General features: G+C 37.1%; 1 protein-coding gene across 1 annotated transcript; it reads left to right on the top strand.

Moving 5' to 3' along the window:
- Positions 1-705: 705 nt before the first annotated feature.
- LOC131321175 (increased DNA methylation 1-like) lies at positions 706-20,985 on the top strand. Its single transcript, XM_058352180.1, has 10 exons — positions 706-763; positions 854-1,038; positions 1,097-1,602; positions 1,656-2,217; positions 2,587-2,728; positions 2,858-2,940; positions 11,065-11,297; positions 12,854-12,940; positions 14,767-14,866; positions 20,602-20,985. Exons 1-10 carry the CDS (start codon positions 706-708, stop codon positions 20,812-20,814), a joined length of 2,169 nt encoding a protein of 722 aa, XP_058208163.1. The 3' UTR covers positions 20,815-20,985.
- The last annotated feature ends 117 nt before the right edge of the window (positions 20,986-21,102 follow it).

Here is a 21,102-nt window from a genome sequence, read left to right as displayed (position 1 = left end):
GGCTTTCATTAGTTAGCCGCAAGAGATATTTTGTTCTACGACTTTTTTTAATGCTAATTAACCAGAGCCCTAGAGTTAAAATTTAATTATAACTCTTTAGAATAAAATAATCAAAAAAATACTCCCTCCGTCCCAAAATGTTTGGACTTTTTTGATATTTGTGTCATTCTTTAAACTCTTATATCTTCAATATGAATTTTCAAAAACATTCAATATAGATCTTATTTGATAGTTTTCGATTAGATCTATAATACAAATTTTTCAAAATTATAAAAGATATCATAAATTGAGAGATATAAGAATTTAAATGACAACGCGAATATAAAAAAAGACCAAAGATTTTGGAACAAAAAGAGTAAGATCTTTACATTAGTTTAAACAAATTTAAAAAAAAATTGAGCCGCTTAATTTTTTCAAAAGTGCTACACACAACTAATCTCTAACCATCCATTGCTGTAATAAATGGACAGGATTCGCTCAAACTCTTCCCCATAAAAGTTAAACTTTTCCTTGGAAGAGTTTTTTGTAAAATCTAGACTGCCCAAATACATCTAGATGGTCAGAATTACGCACACAGCAACACAACGGTTGTGCAAATAGCACTACCCCGAATCCAGCTGTCATAAATGAAGAGAGAGAGAGAGAGAGGGGAGAGAGAATAACCGGTTGGGCCTTTTCAAAATCAGAGGTTGAAAATCAAGTGAGATGATCAGACGGTCAAAATCATTCTGGGGCATGATGCCCCAAAACCGCTTTGGGCATGGTAGCTGGACCCAGGCACAGCCAAAGGTATTTCTCAATTGAAGTCTTTAAACTGTGCTCTGCTCTCTACGTAAAACTTCGTCTTTCTCAGAGCTCTTGCATGTGATCGAAGAGGCGTTAGAGATTTTCAGAGAACATACAATGACGGAACAAGGTAACAATGTCGCTTCAGGTCAAAAGAAGAATGATTATCAGAAGAAACCCACGTTTTTACTTTCATCTGATTTGGGTAATGTTAAAGATTCATCGCCTTCTTCTCTAGATAATAGTAAAACGGTAGGCCAGAGTAATGGGTCTCAAATTATGGACTTTAATGAAGAGGTTTATATTACAGAAGATAGTCCTAAAAGTGGGACACCACGAAGGGGCAGGAAAGGGGTTCATATTTTCTGAAAGGGATGATTTTGCAAAGGAGAAAGGTGAAAAAATGGTTGATGCTGGACTTACACTAGTTAAGAGGAAGAGGGTAATTGGTGCTTCAAACAAAACTACCATTCAATTTGATATGGGCAAGAATGGGGAAAATATTTCAAGGAGAAAGCAAAATGTGAAAGGACGGTTCAAGGTGACTGGATCCGAGAGATCACAGAAGGAAATTGGGTCGATGAAAAATGCAAAAGGACTGTTCAAGGTGATCGGCTCTGAGAGAGAGAAGGAAAGGGGTACGAGGAAAAATGGTAATCATTCGAGTGAGAAAACTGTTGTAAAGGAGCAGATGAAAAGGAATAAGCACAAGGAAAAAGTTAGGGGTACTAGTATTACTAGAGATTTGCATTTTTGGAAAGAAAAACTGTTTAGTATGATTAAAACGCTTGATAAAGATTACGTTTCCGATTATGTGTATGCCAGTCTCGCTGGAAAAGGTCGCCAGTCTAGTACCTTGGCTTGCAAAGTTCTCCAACAAAGAATCCAAATTGCGATGCTGATAGTAGGAGTGGTTCGACATTCGTTCCAATAACGGAGGAGGAATTCTGCAAATTATTCAGGGTAGAAAAGAAATCATTGAAAAGGAAACCGAAACAGATAGTATATGGTGGTGGGACACACAGTCTTCTCTCGTGGATGATTGATTTAGGTACTATTCCCGTTCTTGGGAAGGTTCAATATAAGAAAGCTATGAGGACTAGAGTATCTGTTGAAGGAAGGATAACCAGAGATGGCATTTGGTGTGACTGCTGCAATGGAACCATCAGCATTTCGGAGTTTGAGTCTCATGCGGGAAGTAAACTCGGTCAACCATTTCAAAACATATATGTAAGAGAGTCTGGGGTTTCCTTGTTACAGTACCTGCTATATTCTTGGGGCAAACATAAAGGTTCGGAATGCATTGGATTCCATTATGTTTTTTGTGATGATTCAAGTGATGATAGGTGCAGCATGTGCGGAGATGGTGGGGAGTTGATCTGTTGTGATGGTTGTCCTTCAACTGTCCATCGAAGTTGCTTAAATCTCCAAGTATGGTTGCATTGCTCAAACTTTTTTGCACATGTATACATATGAGTGATTTAGATTAGGTGCACAAACTTTTTTGATGTGCCTTTGTGATTCTTTCACTCATCGAATGTCCAGGTTTGTATTGTGGTACCTTGTTATTCATTACCACCCGAGAGGGCTTGCTTTTCTTAAGGTGGCACGATTGCATAATTGGACCTTCAAGTCTGGGCCCATTAAGAATACTTAAATTAAGTCCTTCAATAAAGGCCCTCTGAAAATTTTGAGTTCTCTCCCCTCAAACCCAAATGGGTGACTTAGATATATCTCTGTTTACTGGTCCAGTCATTGTTTAGTTGGTAAAAGGTGTAACCATTGTCCTTTGCATTGCAGAAGGTCCCCTCTGGTGACTGGCATTGTGTATATTGTTCTTGCAAGTTTTGTGAGATGATTGCTGGAGATTCTTATCAGAGGGATCAGAGTAATGACACTCTTGTTTCTGCATTACTCAGATGCCATTTGTGCAAGCAAAAATGTATCTAACTTGTCATAGTGCTGAAAATTTGTCTTCAACTCTCAATTGTCTATTCAGCTCTATACTTATCTGTTTCTTGCATGGGATGGTCATTTTCTCCTAGACACTAATACTTTTTGCCTTTTGTAGATCACCAAAATTTTGTTCAGGGGAAGGGCGTTGTACATGCTGATTCCAATTGTCCATCATTTTGTGGGAAGAAGTGTAAAGAGGTGCAGGATCACTGCTGTAACACTCCGTACTTAGGAAAAATGAGTTTTACAAGTATTTTTGGGATATACTGTACTTGATATATTAATTCAAATGGACAAAGGTATTTTCCTAATTCTAGTACACGTGCATGAGAAGGAGGGGTTTACACCTAAGCAGCACTACACGTGCAAGTGTGCATGTAAGGGGTGAGTTAATATATGGTAAATACATAAGCTAGTACACCTTGTCAATAAAACAAAAGGAATAAAAAAGGGCTTCAGAGAGAGGGAGCCGGGAAATAGTGGGAATTGTAAGGAAAGGTTTTTTACGATGTTGTATGTGATCTCGGAGCACGATGGCGAAGGTCTACGGCAGATTAAGGTACCCAAGCCAGGAAGTATATAATATGCTCTAAAATTCTCCAGAGTATTTTTTTGGCCTGTCTTTGAATTCTACTCGATCGATATGCTATTTATTGAATCATCTGAATTCATTTTTGGAGCTGAGTTATGTGTTATGTATGGGGGCTGGGTGCCGTGGAACTGTTTAGTATGTGATCGAGTGAAGTTGCCTACTGTGCTAATGGCCCGAGAAGCCTCATTATAGGCTGGGTGTGGCAAGTGAGGTCGGTCACTGGTCATATACTGAGGAGGACCTGATATGAGGTCGTATTATGTGAATTGTTGTTGACTCTGTGTCGCTAATTGATTGGTCTCATTTATTGTGAGCATATCTATTCTCGTCGTATTGTATACTTCCTGGGGGGTTTGTGTTGCAAGTTGGCTGCTCTGCAGGTGCGAGAACGGAAGCACGGGAAGAGCGTGTGCATGGCGTTTAGGCTCACTGGTTGTCTTAATTATTTAGAGCAACAGTTGTAAAGTTACGAAGGAAATTGTACATAATCTTGGGATTAGTTTGTTATGCTGATTTTGGAAGATAAAAGTATTTTATTTTCTAAGTATGAGTTGAAGAAAGAACAGATTTGTTATTTTTGAGTATAGAGGTGCTTGTGGATCCGGGTTGCTACAACTGCTGATTAGTTCTTCAACTTAAGTACTTAAACTTTTGTTGATATTACCCAGTTGTTTTAGTTGTTAAATTTCCCTAGTGATAAAAAAAAAATTTGGTGTAGGTTTTCCTTAAATGTGTTGTCTAACCTCAAGCCTGCACTTAAAAGCAGAGAAGTTACTATTGTTATTCTATTCCTTATGTTAATGATAAGGATTGTAAGGATATTCCCGGAGAGTGTCTAGTGGCACAACATAGACTTTTAGTGTTAGATATTTGTCTCAAAGGGAATATTAGAAGAAGAAAGGAAACTAGATGCCCACGGACTAAATGGTGGGGCCCAAGAGGGGAGAAACTAGAGGTTTTTAAGGAAAGAATGTCTCAAGAAGTATGGTGAGGAGCGGAAGGCGATAGTGACAATATGTGGAATACCATAGCTGACGGTATTAGAAGAATATTGAAAGAAATTTTTGGGGGGTCGAAGGGAAAAGGTCCAATTTCTAAGGAGACATAGTGGTGGAATGACGAGGTTCAAACCATGGTAAAAGTCAAGAAGGAGTGCTTTAAAAAGTGGCACAAGGACCGGAATGAGAAAAATTTTCAAGGTTATAAGCAAGCTAGCAAGGAAGCTAAGAAAGCCGTTAGGGATGCTAAGTTGAAAGCCTATGAGAATTTCTACGCTAGACTCGATAGTAAAGATGGAGAAAAAATTATTTATAAACTTGCTAAGTTGCGAGATAGGAGAGTTAGAGACGTTTCTTAAGTTAAGTGTATAAAAGGTATTGATTCGGTGGTGTTGGTGAAAGACAAGGTGATCAGAGATAGATGGAAGTCGTATTTCGAGAAGTTGTTAAATGAGAAACATGAAGGAGACTTTGGTGGGAAGGAACAGTATGTACCTGGCAAGAATATAGAATATGAATTTTATCGGAGAATACAAAAGTTTGAAGTGGTTAAAACTTTGAAAATGATGAAATCGGGTAAGGCCTTAGGACCAGATGGTATCCCTATTGAAGTGTGGAAAAGTCTAGGTGACCTGGGGGTGACTTGGTTGACGAAAAGATTATTATGACTGGGAAGATGTCCGACGAATAGAGAAGGAGCATTCTAGTCCCTATCTATAAGAATAAAGGGGATATTCAAAGCTGCAACAATTATAGAGGTATTAAATTGACGAGTCATACGATGAAGTTATGGGAAAAAGTTATTGAGCATCACTTGAGGATGGTGACTACAGTGTCAGAGAAACAGTTTGGGTTCATGCTTGGAAGATCAACCATGGAAGCTATCTACCTATTAAGGAAAATGGTAGAAAAACACAAAGCAAAGAAGAAGGATCTCTATATGGTTTTCATAGACTGAGAAAAGGCTTTTGATAGGGTGCCTAGAGACATCATATGGTGGGTTCTGGAGAGAAAAGGAGTGACCAAATGGTATATCGAGGTGATTAGAGACATTTATGAAGGTGCCGTCACTACCATTCGATCACCAGTAGAGGAAACGAGTGAATTTCCAATCACTGTAGGATTGCATCAAGGGTCAGCCTTGAGCCCGTACCTCTTTGCATTAGTTATGGATGAATTGACTAGACAATTTCAGGAGGATATCCCATGGTGTGATGTTTGCAGATGACATTGTCCTCGTAGATGAAATCGCTGTAGGTGTTAATACGAAACTAGAAATTTAGAGGGAAGCATTAGAGTCAAAGGGTTTTCGGATAAGTATGAGTAAACTGAGTATATAGTGTGCAAGTTTAGTGGTACCAACAGTGCGTATGAAGAAAGAGTGATGATCCAAGACCAAGAGATACTTAAGAGTGATCATTTTAAGTACTTAGGCTCAATTATTAGTAGAGATGGAGAGACTACCGATGATGTGACCCATAGGATCCAAGTGGGGTGGCTCAAGTGGAGGAGCGCTACTGGTGTATTGTGTGACAATAGGGTACCCATGAAATTGAAGGGAAAATTCTACGGAACTGTCATCAGACCAGCGATGCTTTACGGGACAGAATGTTGGCCTATGAAGAAACAACAGGTGAACAAGATGAATGTAACGAAAATGAGAATGTTAAGGTGGATGTGTGGTAAGACTAGACAAGACAGGATTAGAAATGAAATGGTTGGTGAGATGGTAGGTGTAGCATCCATAGAAGAGAAGTTAAGGGAAAATAGGCTAAGGTAATTTGGGTATGTCTGTAACGCCCCGATTTCTCAAGGGATTTCGGAAACATTGACTTTAAAATACACTGAATTTTACAAACTATTAGGCCCTTATTTATCCTTATACAAAAATTACAATTTCAAAATAATACAAAAATCTATGTACATTTATTTAACAAAAGCAACTCCAGAGCGACTCTAGTTTTGACACGAAATTCCAAGCAATGTTGGCCCAAACTCCGTTTCAGGGGTCTCACCTGTATCAACTGCTTCACTGTGGAATCCTGCACACTCTGTCAAATTGAACGCCGAAGCAAACGATTTGCCAGGATACAAACGTATCCTGAGTGATAATTCACTAAGTAGAAATCCTAAAACCCAATACCACAATATGCAGATCAACAATATAATAATTCATAATACACCGAAGGTACAAAATAATAACACATCGTCTTTTTCTTTACTATCCATCATCTTACATGTAATCTAAGGATGCTCTCCGCGAGATCCTTTCCTCCCACATCCACTAACTACAATCGTCTCATGGGTCCACCCTTCCTCTTGCTTGTCCTGCACCAGGGTCCTAGGTGAGCGCATCTAAGTTATGTACCGAGTATGTTCTCACTTAAGACCATAACAAGAGGATCGAGTCATCCCATGACGTATCGTACATTAGGGTCGGACATCCACTACCTCACGCTAACTATAACCGTCTCATGGGACCCATTCTCTTCCTCAAAGAGAAACTTCCCATGACGTATCATACATTAACATCTCACTAACTATAACCGTCTCATGGGACCCATTCTCTTCCTCGAAGAGAAACTTCCCATAACGTATCATACGTTAGCATCTCACTAACTATAACCGTCTCATGGGACCCATTCTCTTCCTCGAAGAGAAACTTCCCATGACGTATCATACGTTAGTGTCACAACACTGGGCCCCGCAGGTAATCCATTTCAACATAGGGCCCCATAGGTTACCCTTGCCATCGCCATGGCTCAATTCACAATCCACACAGTACTCACACTTTACCATTTTCCATTTACTTATCATCGTCTACATGTTTCACTACTCGTAACCACCCGGGGAACCTATTTGTCCAATCTACAGCCACAACAAAATATCACACTGTTCAACATTTCAACTAAAAGTACTAACACATAACCATGCGATAAAATTAATCATGTCATAGAATTAATCATGCGAGTAATAAAATAATATTTAGTCAAACAATTAATTACTACACTTAAAATTAAGTCTATTTCTCTCGTTTAGAAATTTTATAAAACATTTTTACTATTTAAACATTTTCTTTAACTGTCATATTATTCATAGATTTTACAAACTAATTTTTTTATTGGAAAATACTTATTGCTAAATTTAGTATTTACTAACTGTATTAAATATTAATATGAGATTTTCATAACAACAAAATTATGCGAGGCTATTCTAGTCAATATTTATCAGAGTTAAAGATTAACTAATATATAATCTAAAATATTTCTTGTTTACAATCTAAATAAATTTTTACTAGTAAAATATTCTTGTTAATATTTCATAAACATTTATCTACCCCAATAATTTATTAAACACGTAAACGTCCACTCAAATACAAATCAACAATGCATTATCAATAATAATTTCACAATCAAACACTTGTTAAACGATCATAAATTTTCACAGAGTATAACACTAATCATTCCAGCACAACCGGACTGAATTTTAATATAAACAGAACTAAAAATAAATTAACAATTTAACAGCAAGTCATCATCTTCAATAAACTTTAAATCTAAGTTTTAACTCCATTAAAATGCAGATTTAAGTTTCGGGTTTCCGGAAAACTACCTCAAACGCGATTCTAAGTCCGAATAAGTGTTGTATGGTGTCTGTAGATCGCCATGGTGGTTTTGAAATCTCGAGGCAGCGTCCGGCGGCACTCCGACAGGGCCCGCAGCAGCAGTGTGCCCACGAAACTCACGGTGTGCACACACTTATGGCCACAACTCTCTCTCTCTCTCTCTCTCTCTCTCTTTATTCTAGACTCAACAATAGAATTGAGAGTGAAATAATATACTGGTGTTCAATTTTTGGATTTATGTGGGTATGTATAATAAGAGAGAATAAGATAGCAAGAAGGTGAGAGGATAAGTGTAAAAGTGGTGGAATGAGGAAGGAGAGTGATACTGATAACGATAAAAAGATAGGGGACAAGTGCCATATTTGGAGGGGTTTTCAATTCTAATGTATGTGGACGCATGTATGTACATGGTGAGAATGTATCTGGATGCGTGTATGTATAGGATACGAGAGAGAAGTGGAGAGTTAGTTTGAATAGAGTTCTACTTAGGGTTTAGATAGGAAAGATAAGAGATGAATATGAATCACTGATTTCCTGTATATCTAAAGTTTAAATACATATCTTATACAATAATGCAAATAATATCAATTGTACACATAATAATATATTTTAATTATTCAATCTAATTAATTATTGAATTAGGAATTAAACAATATAAATTTGTATTAAAAAAAAATTGGGTCGAAAATCCGAGTCGTTACATGTCTATCATAGATCAGGAGATGCAGTAGTTAAGAGAGCGGATAGGATAGTTTTGGGTAGCAATGCTACGGAGAGGGGTAGACCTAAATTGACATTAGATGTTGTGGTGCGCAACGATATGAGTATAGTAGGTTTGTGTGAACAAGTGGCCCTTGATAGAGCTCAATGGAGGAAAAAGATTCATGTAGCTGACCCCAAGTGATTGGGACACAAGGCTCGGTTTGGTTTGGTTTGGTTTGGTTTGGATTAAGGTTCCGATGATAGTAATACACCAGTTTGATGAACTACCATGGTTTGTCATCCTATTGGAACTAGTTTACTTAACTTTCAACAAAAGAAATCAAACTCTCTAACACAAATTGTTCAGGTGAACTTACAATGTTTTATCATCCTATTGTATCTAATTTACTGCGTTGGTTAGTCGGATTTTGGTGGACTAATGCTGAATGACTGAGTTTAGGAATCTTCTCATTCCTCAGTCCTAAATTCCTCAAAGGCAGTGCAACAACTTCAGGACGGTTGAAAACACAAAGGGTCATTGATAGTTGAAAGCACGAACCACAAATAAAGGCGGGTGATTAGTGGAAAGGTGACATTGTGATCTTGCTCGTACTTAAGAAAGACATAGTTAAATGGCGTCATTTGTTTCCCAAAATGCCTCTTAATTGGACCCACTTATATTACTAGAAAGGGACAAATTTAGTGAGAGTGAAGTGATATCTTCTTCCTTTTTCTAGTTGAATTATGAATACGAGGATCTTATCGATGCGCAGAGTTGGATTAACCCAATTAGGTTGCAAGTGGATTCAACTTGATAATTGATATGTGAAGGAGAGATCAATAATAGGGCGGGCAAATTTTCGTAGTCATCCCTCTAGTTTTACGGTTGTCTTCGTCCATCTAGTTTCAATTGTCTCAATTTCGTCCCTATAGTTTGTTTTACGTTCCAAATTGGTAAAATCGTTAACACCGTTAATGAAACTAACGGAAAAATATGATTAAAAAATTAAGTGCTTCAATTTTCAATCCAGTTGAACCAGTGTGAAGATCTTATTTTTTTTATCATTTTATCCTAGATGGTCGTAATGAATTTTTGGCTCCAATACCTTTCAACGAGCACCCGAAGACTCCTTATTTAGTTTCAGAGCTCTCTTAGGGTGCTCATTGAAAGGCCTTACAGCCAAAAATCCATTATGACCATTTAAGATAAAATGATCTTTGCACTGGTTCAAACAAATTGAAAATTGGAACACTTAATTTTTTACACCGTTTATATAATTAAAAATTAAGTATTTCAATTTTTAATTTATTTGAACTAGTGTGAAGATCTTATTTTTCTGATCATTTTATCTTAAATGGTCATAATGGATTTTTGGCTCTAAGGCCTTTCAGTGAGCACCTTAAGAGAGCTCTGAAACTAAATAAGGAGTCTTCGGGTGCTTGTTGAAAGTCTTCGGGTGCTCGTTGAAAGGGCTTAGAGCCAAAAATTCATTTCGATCATCTAGGATAAAATGATCAAAAAAATAAGATCTTCACACTGGTTTCAAACGGATTGAAAATTGGAGCACTTAATTTTTTAATAATTTTTTTCAGTTAGTTTCATTAACGGTGTTAACGATTTTACCAATTTGGAATGTAAAACAAACTACAGAGACGAAATTGAGACAATTGAAACTAGAGGGACGAAATTGAGACAACTGTAAAACTAGAGGGACGACTACAAAAATTTGCCCTAATAGGGCCATTTTTTTGACGGCTCATATCATGGGATTAGATTATGAATCCTGTGGGATTGAGGGACCACTCGCCGCTATGTGAATGCAACAATATGTAGAATCGTAGATGTATTACATATTCGAGACTGATCATAATACTTGGGGGCCCTCATGCTAATAATTCCCTCACTATTTGTATGGTATGCTTTCTCATCCTATGGAACCATACGTCCCTTCACCAATCAAATGGTATTCATAATTAATGCATAACACAACCTAGAAACGTTGATTGTAGTCATAGTTTTTACTTTACTTTGAAGCATTTATCACACTTCTTTAGCTAAAATAGATTTCACCGTGACCGGTGGTTCTTCAGAGTCTTCTGACACACTATGTTGATCCCACAGTCAGCTGAACCAACCGCATATGTTTCAATTCACAATTATTGTCCCAATTCCATTATATATGTTTCTGTTTGTGCTAAATTATCCTTCAGTTTTGATTTCAAAGTGTATTTTGCCTCATCCTTACTTTTCCTTTTTTTACATAGCCAATTTGCAGATGCTGGATTTTGGCTTTATGAGTTTTTTTTTATTATAAGGGGCTTTATGAGTTGAGTTGTATATCTTTCAAAGTCTTCTATGTAGTGGACCTTGTGGTTATTGAATGGACGTAATGCTTGTTCACTAGGTCTACGAGCAGCTACAGGTTCTTCGTGGGATTAACCATCCCCTGGAAGACAGATTTTCATGGACTCTTCTTCACCATTCTGATATTAGCCAAGATCAATCTCTTAGTGTTGCTCCAGAAATTGAATGCTCCAAGTTAGCTGTTGCATTATCTATTATGGAAGAATGTTTCTGGCCAATTGTGGACCAAAGAAGTGGAATTAATCTCATTCCTAATATTGTTTATAACTGTGGGTGAGCACTCATTAACTCTGTTTCGCTGGAAGCCCTGGTATTTACCTTGTCCTATCAAGTAATTGTGTTCGAAGATTTGTAAATGATAATGAAGCAAATATTTGAGTTAGGTTGGTTTTGGTTGTTTGTGCATGTAGTGATTACAAACTTTCAATCGATTAACTGACCTTGTTTTGTTTATTTGGTTGTATTTCGAAATATGAAGGTGGATGCTTTTGTTGAGCAAATAAATGTTTTTGAAAATCAACTATTGGTCCTCACTTTCGCTTGTAGGTGTTATATGAAACTAAGACAGACCAAAATTGTGTCAATATTTCTCTAGCTAGACATTGGAAAAATGATGCTAAAGTTGTTGACAGAATTAGACTTTTTTTATGTCATAGGTCCATCTCCTGTTATGCTTCCTGAATATGCAAGTTTCCTTTTTTTGGGTACTTAATATGCAAGTTTCCCAAGAACTCAAGGTGCCATGTATTGTACTTTAACTCCAAACAATATGCTGTTTATTTGGAGCGACATTTTTCCCCCTTCCTCAGCCTCTCTCAACTGATCAAAATTTTCCATACTATGATGAAATGGTGACATATCATTTGATATGGACACTGGTATGTGAATGCACCTTTTTAATCCATATGATTCCATTGTAGTTAATATGTCAATTAGGAAAACTAGAGGACATCGAATATTGAAACCAAAAAACCACACACGCATTGTTATTTGTCTTTTTACAACTGATAGGAGGGGATAAGGGAAGGGAGCTGCAGTTTCGGTTTTGTATAAATTCTTAGTGTCCCTAGCATGATACCATTTCATTGATACATGACTTCTTTATAATGAGATTTTATTAGGAAAGCAGTTTCGGTTTGGTGTAAATTCTCAGTGTCCCTAGCATGATACCATTTCATTGATACATGACTTCTTTATGATGAGATTTTATTAGGAAAAAGGATAGTAGAACGCTAGAAGAGTCATGCAAAACTGGCTTGTAGCCAATATAGCAATTGAATTTAGAACTCTAGAAACAGTTTCTAATGTAAAGTGTAAACTACAAAAACTTCACAGAGGTGGCACAAATCCAATATTTTTTGACTTGCAAAATGCTAACCGTTACTTGTTAACATTCTACAAGAAAGATAACCCCATTTTACTTATTACATCAACGTCCACAGTATACATGAATGGATGCTATTAAAGCAGACAATTAGCACAAAAGAATTCCAGGTGGTAATAAGATATTAGAAAAGTGATTACTTATGCAACTATTTTTTCCAACTTTTGATCTGCTTATTATATGGACTTTGTAGCGCTCTCGTTGGCATTTTTGCAAGAGAGGTATCCACTGTGATCATATGTAGATTATCTGGTTTCTATTGCTTTTAGGGTTTTCTTTGTCCTTTTCGGTTGATGGTTGTCATGCCGTGTTTTTCTTCTTGATCTTTTTGGTTCACCTTAAGTTGTGCTAAGTAATCCTTCATTCTGTTAGTTGTGCTTAAATTTTTGCCATTATATCACCCAACAGTCCTGAAATCCTTCTCTTTCCGAAAAATTGTTCTTAGGTCAAATGTTCCTCAGCTGAACTACAGTGGGTTCTTCACTGCTATACTTGAGAAGGGTGATGAAATTATATCGGTGGCATCCATAAGGTTTTTCTCTACCTGCATCGCCATCAATTTACTGGATTTAGTCTCCGTTATACTTGCAACCTCTATCTGCCGTTCCAATACAATGTCGTTGGCATATTAAGAAGTTGTTGACTCTGATTTCCATTATTTAATAACCTTAAAGATACAAAATTAAACAGGCCTCTATTTCCATAAGCCATTAGCCTAGGACTAGGCTTATCACTCTATTACTATCCTTCATAATCATTGGTATTAAAATTCTCTGTTATTTTCATCTACTTAATTAATGATGTATGCATGATTTATATAGCTGAGGCTTTGTTGGCCTTTCTTGCAATCACAACATGGAAATACTGCTAGATAAAGTAAAACAAAATATTAATTATGCAATCAAGCATTCTTATCACATGAAGAAAACAAATGACGTCTGTCTAGTTGAACTCTGAAAGAAATGAAGGTGATTGAAAATTCAATTAACAAGCAGAAAGTCTTTTTAAAGATTGCCATTATGGATTTTTTTTTTGTAATTCAATATCAGACTTGGGAATCCAAAAGGTTTCCCAGATATTTTTTGCTTTCTGCTCAACTTCAATAGGTGCCTTAGAATTTCTTCTATGTGACACAAAATTTCGAAGTGCCTCCACTGATAATTGAACTTTTTGAAACACCATGCTTTGAGTTTACCTTGTAGGCATCTCTGCGTAGGTTTCCCTGCTTCTGCAGAGATTATGTGATGCTTACTTTTTGATGAATCATAAGTTTTAGAGAACTTCTAGCAAGTCTTCACAGTTTCTTGCTTTTGAATGTCTTCCAGAGTTTTCCTAGGTTTGTTGGAATTGTAGGGATGTTTCTTCCATGTGTTAGAAGATTTGTGTTTCTATGAACGTGTGCCTTTCGCTTGGGATCAAGGCAGTGTGGTCCATATATCTTCTAGAAATGTGAAGTATGGTGTTTTACTTTCCTTTTAGAGCTAACATTGGAGACAACAATTTCTTAGATGAGGGAAAGATAATTTTTGTATACGTCAAAAATTTTAGTTTGATTAGGTACACAGTTGGTGGGTTGGATTTTTTTAACTAAACTAGGTTAGGTTTTCTGGATTATAAGATAAGCATCCCAACCCAAATGACGTTCTAGTACTCGCATTCAATCCAATCTCGTAATAAAGGGGAAAATGTACTTGCAGTTTTAACGAAAAGACTTAACCGCAGTTCTACTTTAAAAGTTTGTGTATCAGTCACATTTTGGCAATTCATGTTAAAGATAAGTCCATTATATATTTGGCTAGGTGATCGTTGTTATAGAATTTTTAAGCTTCTGTTCCAATGAATGACGCTTCCTCTTTATGAGATTTGTCAGATTCCAAATATTGTGTGTATGCACACTATTTTCCAGGTACTAGATCTCAGAATACGGTTAAGTGATAGCTGCTTAGCTGGTAATCAACAATTTTTTTAGTCTCCATTTGACAATTACCATTGAAAAGGGTTGGAAAAAATGGAAACGCATCTTGCTTATGTTGATTGATCTTGCTTAATGTAAACTAATTGGCACCAAAAGTACAACTCATTTGCATCAGCAGGATAAGAATTTTCACATGCATGAAGACGCTTGTCACCTTCTTTTCAACTTTTTAACTAGCAGAACAAGTCTCATCCTTGTTTCTTAATGAACTTACCAAGGAAATTATGTGATCCAAGAGGTGCTACATTGCCTTCCTTCTAAATCTTCTGTTTCTAGTTGCTCCTAGACCTGCCATAAAATGACTTTGCTGAGGTTCTGACATGAACATATTGTGTGTTTTTATTTTCTTCCGATGTTATTATGTCTGTTACCTTGTCCAATAGGATACATGGGAATCATTTAGCAGAGCTGCCATTTATTGGGACGCGGTATATTTATCGGCGTCAAGGGATGTGTCATCAGCTTCTAAATGGAATTGAATCGGTATGTTGAGTATGATATTTTAGTGCCCAACAAATATAATTTAATTACTTTTCATTAGAGGGTTTCTACAATTTTATAGTGTTCTAGTTTAGATGTATATTTGATCATATTGGGGTTTCATTTCATTATTGGTAATACATGAAGATGCCACTTCATTTCAGACCGAGTGGTTGATGTTTCTACGTCTTATTGATTCAAGTGCTTGACTTCTATCGGGGTGATGGTGGAGCTGCTAGAACAGAACATAATTTCCACTTAAAGAAATTTGATTGAGACGAAAACTGGGTGGATGGTTTCCCAGCTTGCCAGGGCGGTATAAATGGTGGTGGTAAACTTGCATCGCTGATGGTATAATATGTTGTCTCATGGAAGCTCCCAAGCATTCAAACAGCATTTACACTGCCAAGCTTACTTGTTATATTCCCACCCAATGTCTAATAATGGAGGGGTGAGACTTAAGCCACTGAGGTCTCACCTAGTGAACTCCAGTTGATTTAACTACTGATCTTAAACATTCCTCTAAACGTGAGGTGACTTGTAAATGAATTCTCTATGTACCTATATTCAGTTATAGGCTTCTTGAATTACCTACAAACATGATGTTACTTGTTATATTACCTATATTCTAGGCATTGTATGCTGAATGATTTGGTTTTCTAGCCATGTGCAAAGATGGGGTTTCATCCTTGATTCTGAGTGTCTCCAATGTAATAGGGGAATGGAATCTCATGGCCACTTATTTTTTGAATGTCTTTTTTTGGGTCAGCTCTACTGTCATTTGCCAAGGGAAAATGGAATTTTTAAATGGAACTTGAATCTTGCTGGTGAAGCACAGGGTTGGGAAATCTTTGAAGAATGCCATGTTTAAAGGTTATACTATCAATGGCTGCTACTATATATGATATTTTGATGGAATTTTGGAATAGCATAAGAGCTGTCTGCGGTTTCTAAGACGAAGTGTAATATCAGGGCTTGCATTTGCATTTGTACATGAAGGGCAGAGGGGTATCCCAGAAACTTTTCTCATTAGGTTACTCTAATGATTTGTATAGTCCTTATACTTCATGTCATGTTAGCGATGTCCAAGTCTTGTTCTGAAAATTAGTGGCTTTTTTGGTCTTTGGATTATAGCACTTAATTGACATTAGTTGCTGGTGGTATAAGTTGGTTTGTTTGCACTTTCCAGGGATACCCAGTTGATTGTGTGGTTTGGTTTTTGTGTTAGTAAATGTTCAGATTGATCTGGTGTTCCTTGGAATATGCCTTCTTGGTGTAAAACTTTTCCAGAAATGCTCGTAACAGTTTCTTGTAAAATGCAGACTGTGTAACTTTAGCACTGGCCATATTCCGTGTTTTGAATTGGTGACAGTCTATCAGGCTCATGATTCATGAGCGTACTCTTTTGTTTTCTACTAATAAAAAAGGTTTAGAGGGAGAGACCAGAGTTACAAACTACCCTTAGGGAAGAGGGCTTTCAACTGCTATAGCATGTTCGGCCAGTGAGCCAGTACCACCCATTTCACGAGCATCCTCTGATACCACGTAAAATGCTTTTTCAGAAGTGAGAGGCTTGGGCATTTGCAGTAAGGTTTAAAAGGTTGACTGTAACGCCCCCAATTTTGGGTACGTTAAAGAAGACAATTTCATTGAAAATCTAAATAGAGTTTAGCTCAATATTACAACATAATTCTCCCAAGAGTACTTTATTAAACAAAAGGAGGGTAGACTAGGGTTCCTATCTACAGCTCCGCCTGCTCTTCCATCCTAGCCAGCTCTTCGGCTCCAAAGGTCTCCAAGATGTACAGCTCACCTTGTTCATCTACAGAGTCTGACACATTATATCGGCGTCACCATCAATATAATATGTCAGGGTCACCAAAGGTAACACCGTGAGCTTACAAAAGCTCAATAGAATATCCAAACCCACTAACCCTTAACTTACAAACAATAGATCATAAAATCAACAGAGTACATGCAAATTTAACAAAACAATAAACGATAACACATTCACATTCATTATTAACATTGGTGTCCGTGGTTTTCTGTGTTTCTCCTACGCGACTCATCGTAAATCGTGTCACCATTTTCACTTTTCTTTGTCCAAATCAACATTTCCAAAATCATTTTTAACACACCCAACCTCGGTTCCGCTGTTCCGGGTTCCCGAGTATCCTCACAATGGTTCCGCCGTCCCGGGTTCCCATTGGCACACATTTGCATTGGCTCCTCTTCGCGGATAACCAAGCCACACACCCAACCTCGGTTCCGCCGTTCTGGGTTCCCGAGTATCCTCACAATGGTTCCGCCGTCCCGGGTTCCCATTGGCACACACTCACACACACATCTCACATAATGCCATCAAAATCGGTCATTCTGTAGTTTCAAAAATATTTCCTCCTTTGAAACACATTTTTCTTGTTAACCACACCCTAGGTGTCATGTTTTTATTTTCTCGATTTCCGTGTCTCGTTCTCCTGCATAGACTCTGCGGTAGGACTTTTTTACAAAGTAAACATAAAATCATTCATTGAAATCTTGAAACTAAACTAACAAGATCATTCAATTCTATATTACAAATCATGCTTATAACCATTCAAAGATCAAAATACGAATACCTAGAATAAAGTCTTAACTTTCGAAAAACCGTTCTTTCTTTCTTTTGAGAAATTCTAAGCAACATATGTTTATTTCGAGTAACAAGTTGATTAATTCAACATACTCCCCTTCCTTTTCATCTTTTTGAAGAAACTCCATTCAAGTTCCTCATGTATACAAGTATCACACATAACATTTAAAATCTAACAGGTAAGTAACCTTTACGCATACTTAGTAAGTAAGTAGAGATATGAACTTTATACTTCGAGAGAGTGGTTAGAAGTATTCTACGTATATTTAGAGATAGGGGTAAGAGTATTCTACATGATCGTAATGTCATTTCAAGATTTTTGTAAAACGAGCTTGCTAATTATTCCTAATACTTTAACTTGCCTTATCATAAACAAAAATAACTAAAGTTATACTAGGAAGAATGAGTAGAGATTTATCTACCTTGATCCGAAACTTAGTCGGGGCCGAACAAGCTAGTTGGAAGTTTTCTACGAGCGGTGAAACTCGCAAATCTGGACCAAACTTTAGATGGCAGTAACTCGGTCAATATTTGGCCGAATATGATTGTTCTTGGGTCGAAATTGAAGCTCTTGAAGTGCTCTACAACTTTCGTAAAGGAAGTTGATCCTAGAAACTACTTTAGGTAGGAGAAAAATGGTGATAAAGGAGAGACAGTATGCTGTCTAGAAATGGAAATCCGAGATGTTTACTGAACTTCGGATGCCAATATCTTTGTCATTTCTTCACCGATTGGGTGGTTCTTGGGTCTAACTTGAAGGTCTCAAAGTGCTCTACAACTTTCTCGAAGGGAGTTGGTTCTAAAAACTACTTTAAGCAGGAGAAAAATAAAGATTTGCTAAGGGCAGTAAGCTGTCTGGAAAATGGAAATGGCAAATGAGTGAAGGTGTGAGTTGAATGGAAGGCATGGGGTGCTATTTATAGCCAACACTTGAGCTCTTCCTCCCTTCTCTATGGCCGCCCCCCCCCCCCCCCCCCCCCTCCTTTCTCCCATGGATTTGCTCCATTGAGTGGTCATTTCAAGCCTTCAACCAAAATCCTAGCCTTCCTTTACTAGTCATTTCCATTCTAGGCCAAATCTAGGTTATCATGAAGGGTTTTAAGGCTTGTCAAATCCTAGAATGAGGTTGCTTGTAAGAAAGAACATAATCATGGGCTAGCTTTGTACTTTGGAAGACTAGAATGGGTTGGCATGTAGTAAATAGGCTTAGGGCTATTAAGGTTGCTTGTGTAAGTGTCCAAAACACAATCACACACTCCACCTCCCTCTCCCATTCGGCCTTTCTCTCTTTCTCTCTCCATCCGGCCCTCTCTCTCTCTCTCTCTCTCTCTCTCTCTCTCTCTCTCTCTCTCTCTCTCTCTCTCTCTCTCTCTCTCTCTCTCTTGTTCTATGTATAGACATATATAGGTATATATATATAAGTACATGTATATATTCATCTAGGAAAGTAAAACCTAAGATAGTTAGGCTTAAGGCTAGGACATAGGTGTGCATGCATGCATGGCTAGTCTTGCTTCTTTTGGAAGCAAAATGATGGGATTCTTTGTATGACTTGACTTGTCATATACACACCTTCATTGGCTAAGCCAAATATTTATTGTCCAATGGACAATATTCTCCCTAACTTTTATTGACCAATGGTCAAAGGAATATTGGGTATGATTAGGGTTCAAAATGACTAAACATGGTTAGGTCCAAATAGGCTTTTAAGGCTAGGGAGAGGTAATGATGAAGGTAAGCTTCCAAAGGTAATTCTATAGACCAACGGGCAATAACTACCCCCCAAATTATTAACCAAAGGGGTAAACGATGATGGTGACGTCAAGATTATTCTAGATAGGACAACACATAGATTTGAGAAAGCATACAGTCCTATAAGTTGGGGAAAGTACACTGGCACATGGGTTGGGATAAGTATAGTGAGACATATACTATTACCTCATGAACTAATGGGTAATAGTTTCCCTACTTTCTATTACCCAATGGATAAACAATCATGTCATACTATTCATGACATGACAAGTCAAGAGTACCATGATGTCATGGCTTTAACTAATGGTCACTAACTCTCCTAGGTTTTATTATCCACTGGATACGTAATCATTTCACACTATTCATGACATGACAAGTCTAAGGTACAATGATAGGTAGTCAAGTCATGCTATTATCCAATGGACCATAATTTTTCTAGTTCCTATTACTCAATGGATAAAGAATAAAAGAGGTAGGTACGGCTTGAATAGTCTTGTCAACCTTGGCAAGTCTAAATTTTACTAACCAATGGGTAAAGTTTCCCTAGCAATTATTATCCAATGGGTAGGGTAAGTAATGGTGCTAGGTAAAGTTGAAATGACTAAACATGAAGTAATAATGATTACCTCTCTAGGTCTAAAAGGTTCAACTAGGGTTGAGAGGTGTACATAAGTCTCAAAGACGGTCAAAAGGTCCATCCAGGGTTAGGAAATTGTAACTAAGTGGATTGGTAGTTCGGTTTCTCCAACTAATCGGTTAGAAACTAATCTTACTTGCCAAGTAGGATTTCCAGCCAAGAAATATGATTTAAAGATTTTATATAACTCACTAGGAAAAAGTACAAGTGCTTCTACAAGCATACTTGTCTTTAGAAAATGACTAGATTGTCCGGTGTGAAAAGATATAATTTTATAAATCTCAAATCTAATTATGACGGATTATTAAAATTAAAAAGAAATTTTTAGTAGCAAATCCAAGTAATTAAAATAAAATTTAAATATTTAACGAAATTTTTATGTACCAAAAATCAGGATTGTTACATTGACTGACCCTCTCTTTTAGTCATAAAGCTTTCCACCTTGTTATTTAGTTCTTGTTAAGAAAAATTTCATATTTTGAGGAAGCTCACTTTTCCCTGGATATAATAATTGTCTATCACCTTCTATGCTCCATATTGGACCCACACCTGCATATGAAACTTTCATTTCAGGTGTGATTCATATTCTTGTTATAAAAATTTTGGTTGCATGTTGGTTTGTTTGATTTAAATCCACTCATTTATCTCTTATTATTGGGTCAAGCGACTAGGACACTGGTATGCATTTGTCCTTAGTTAAATTTCTGAATCTATTGTCAGGTGCTGTGCTCCATGAAGGTTGAAAAACTTGTCATACCTGCTGTCTCTGAACTTGTGAAAACATGGACTTCTGTCTTTGGTTTCAAGCCGCTTGAAGAACCAGAAAAAAAAGAAATGAAGCGCATGAATTTAATTATGTTCCCTGGAGCGCAAATGTTGCAGAAACCTTTACGAAGGCAGCGGTTCACTGAAGGGGGAAGTGCTTTTCATTAGTAATTTTGTTACTATCAAACGGAGAATGTCATTTTTGGGAAGACAGGTTCAAAGGGTCAACAATATAGCTCATAGGGACTTTCTTTTGAGGTATGTTTGCTTTCTTTTCTCATTGGCTTTTTGTTCTTCACTGTCAGTAGCTGTTCACACAATATCCAGACATTCTTGCCTGTGTCTTCTTATTTCTGTAGTTGTCTTCTTCTTTTTTGCATGCATGCATATATAAATTGTCCTTTGTCGTATTTTGATGAGGAAATTTATAAAATATAGATGCTGATATAATTGCTT

The sequence above is a fragment of the Rhododendron vialii genome, chromosome 3a, assembly GCF_030253575.1.
Source record: "Rhododendron vialii isolate Sample 1 chromosome 3a, ASM3025357v1".
NCBI classification, from domain to species: Eukaryota; Viridiplantae; Streptophyta; class Magnoliopsida; order Ericales; family Ericaceae; genus Rhododendron; species Rhododendron vialii.
This window is presented reverse-complemented; position numbering and strand designations above follow the sequence as displayed.

What these genes read in the sequence shown, in the direction of transcription:
- LOC131321175 (XM_058352180.1), top strand. Translation starts at nt 706, where the DNA reads ATGATCAGACGGTCAAAATCATTCTGGGGCATGATGCCCCAAAACCGC. An exon ending in CCAAAACCGCTTTGGGCATG is followed by an intron (nt 764 to 853) that starts GTAGCTGGACCC and finishes CGTCTTTCTCAG; the next exon opens with AGCTCTTGCATGTGATCGAA. An exon ending in AATATTGTTTATAACTGTGG is followed by an intron (nt 11,298 to 12,853) that starts GTGAGCACTCAT and finishes AATTGTTCTTAG; the next exon opens with GTCAAATGTTCCTCAGCTGA.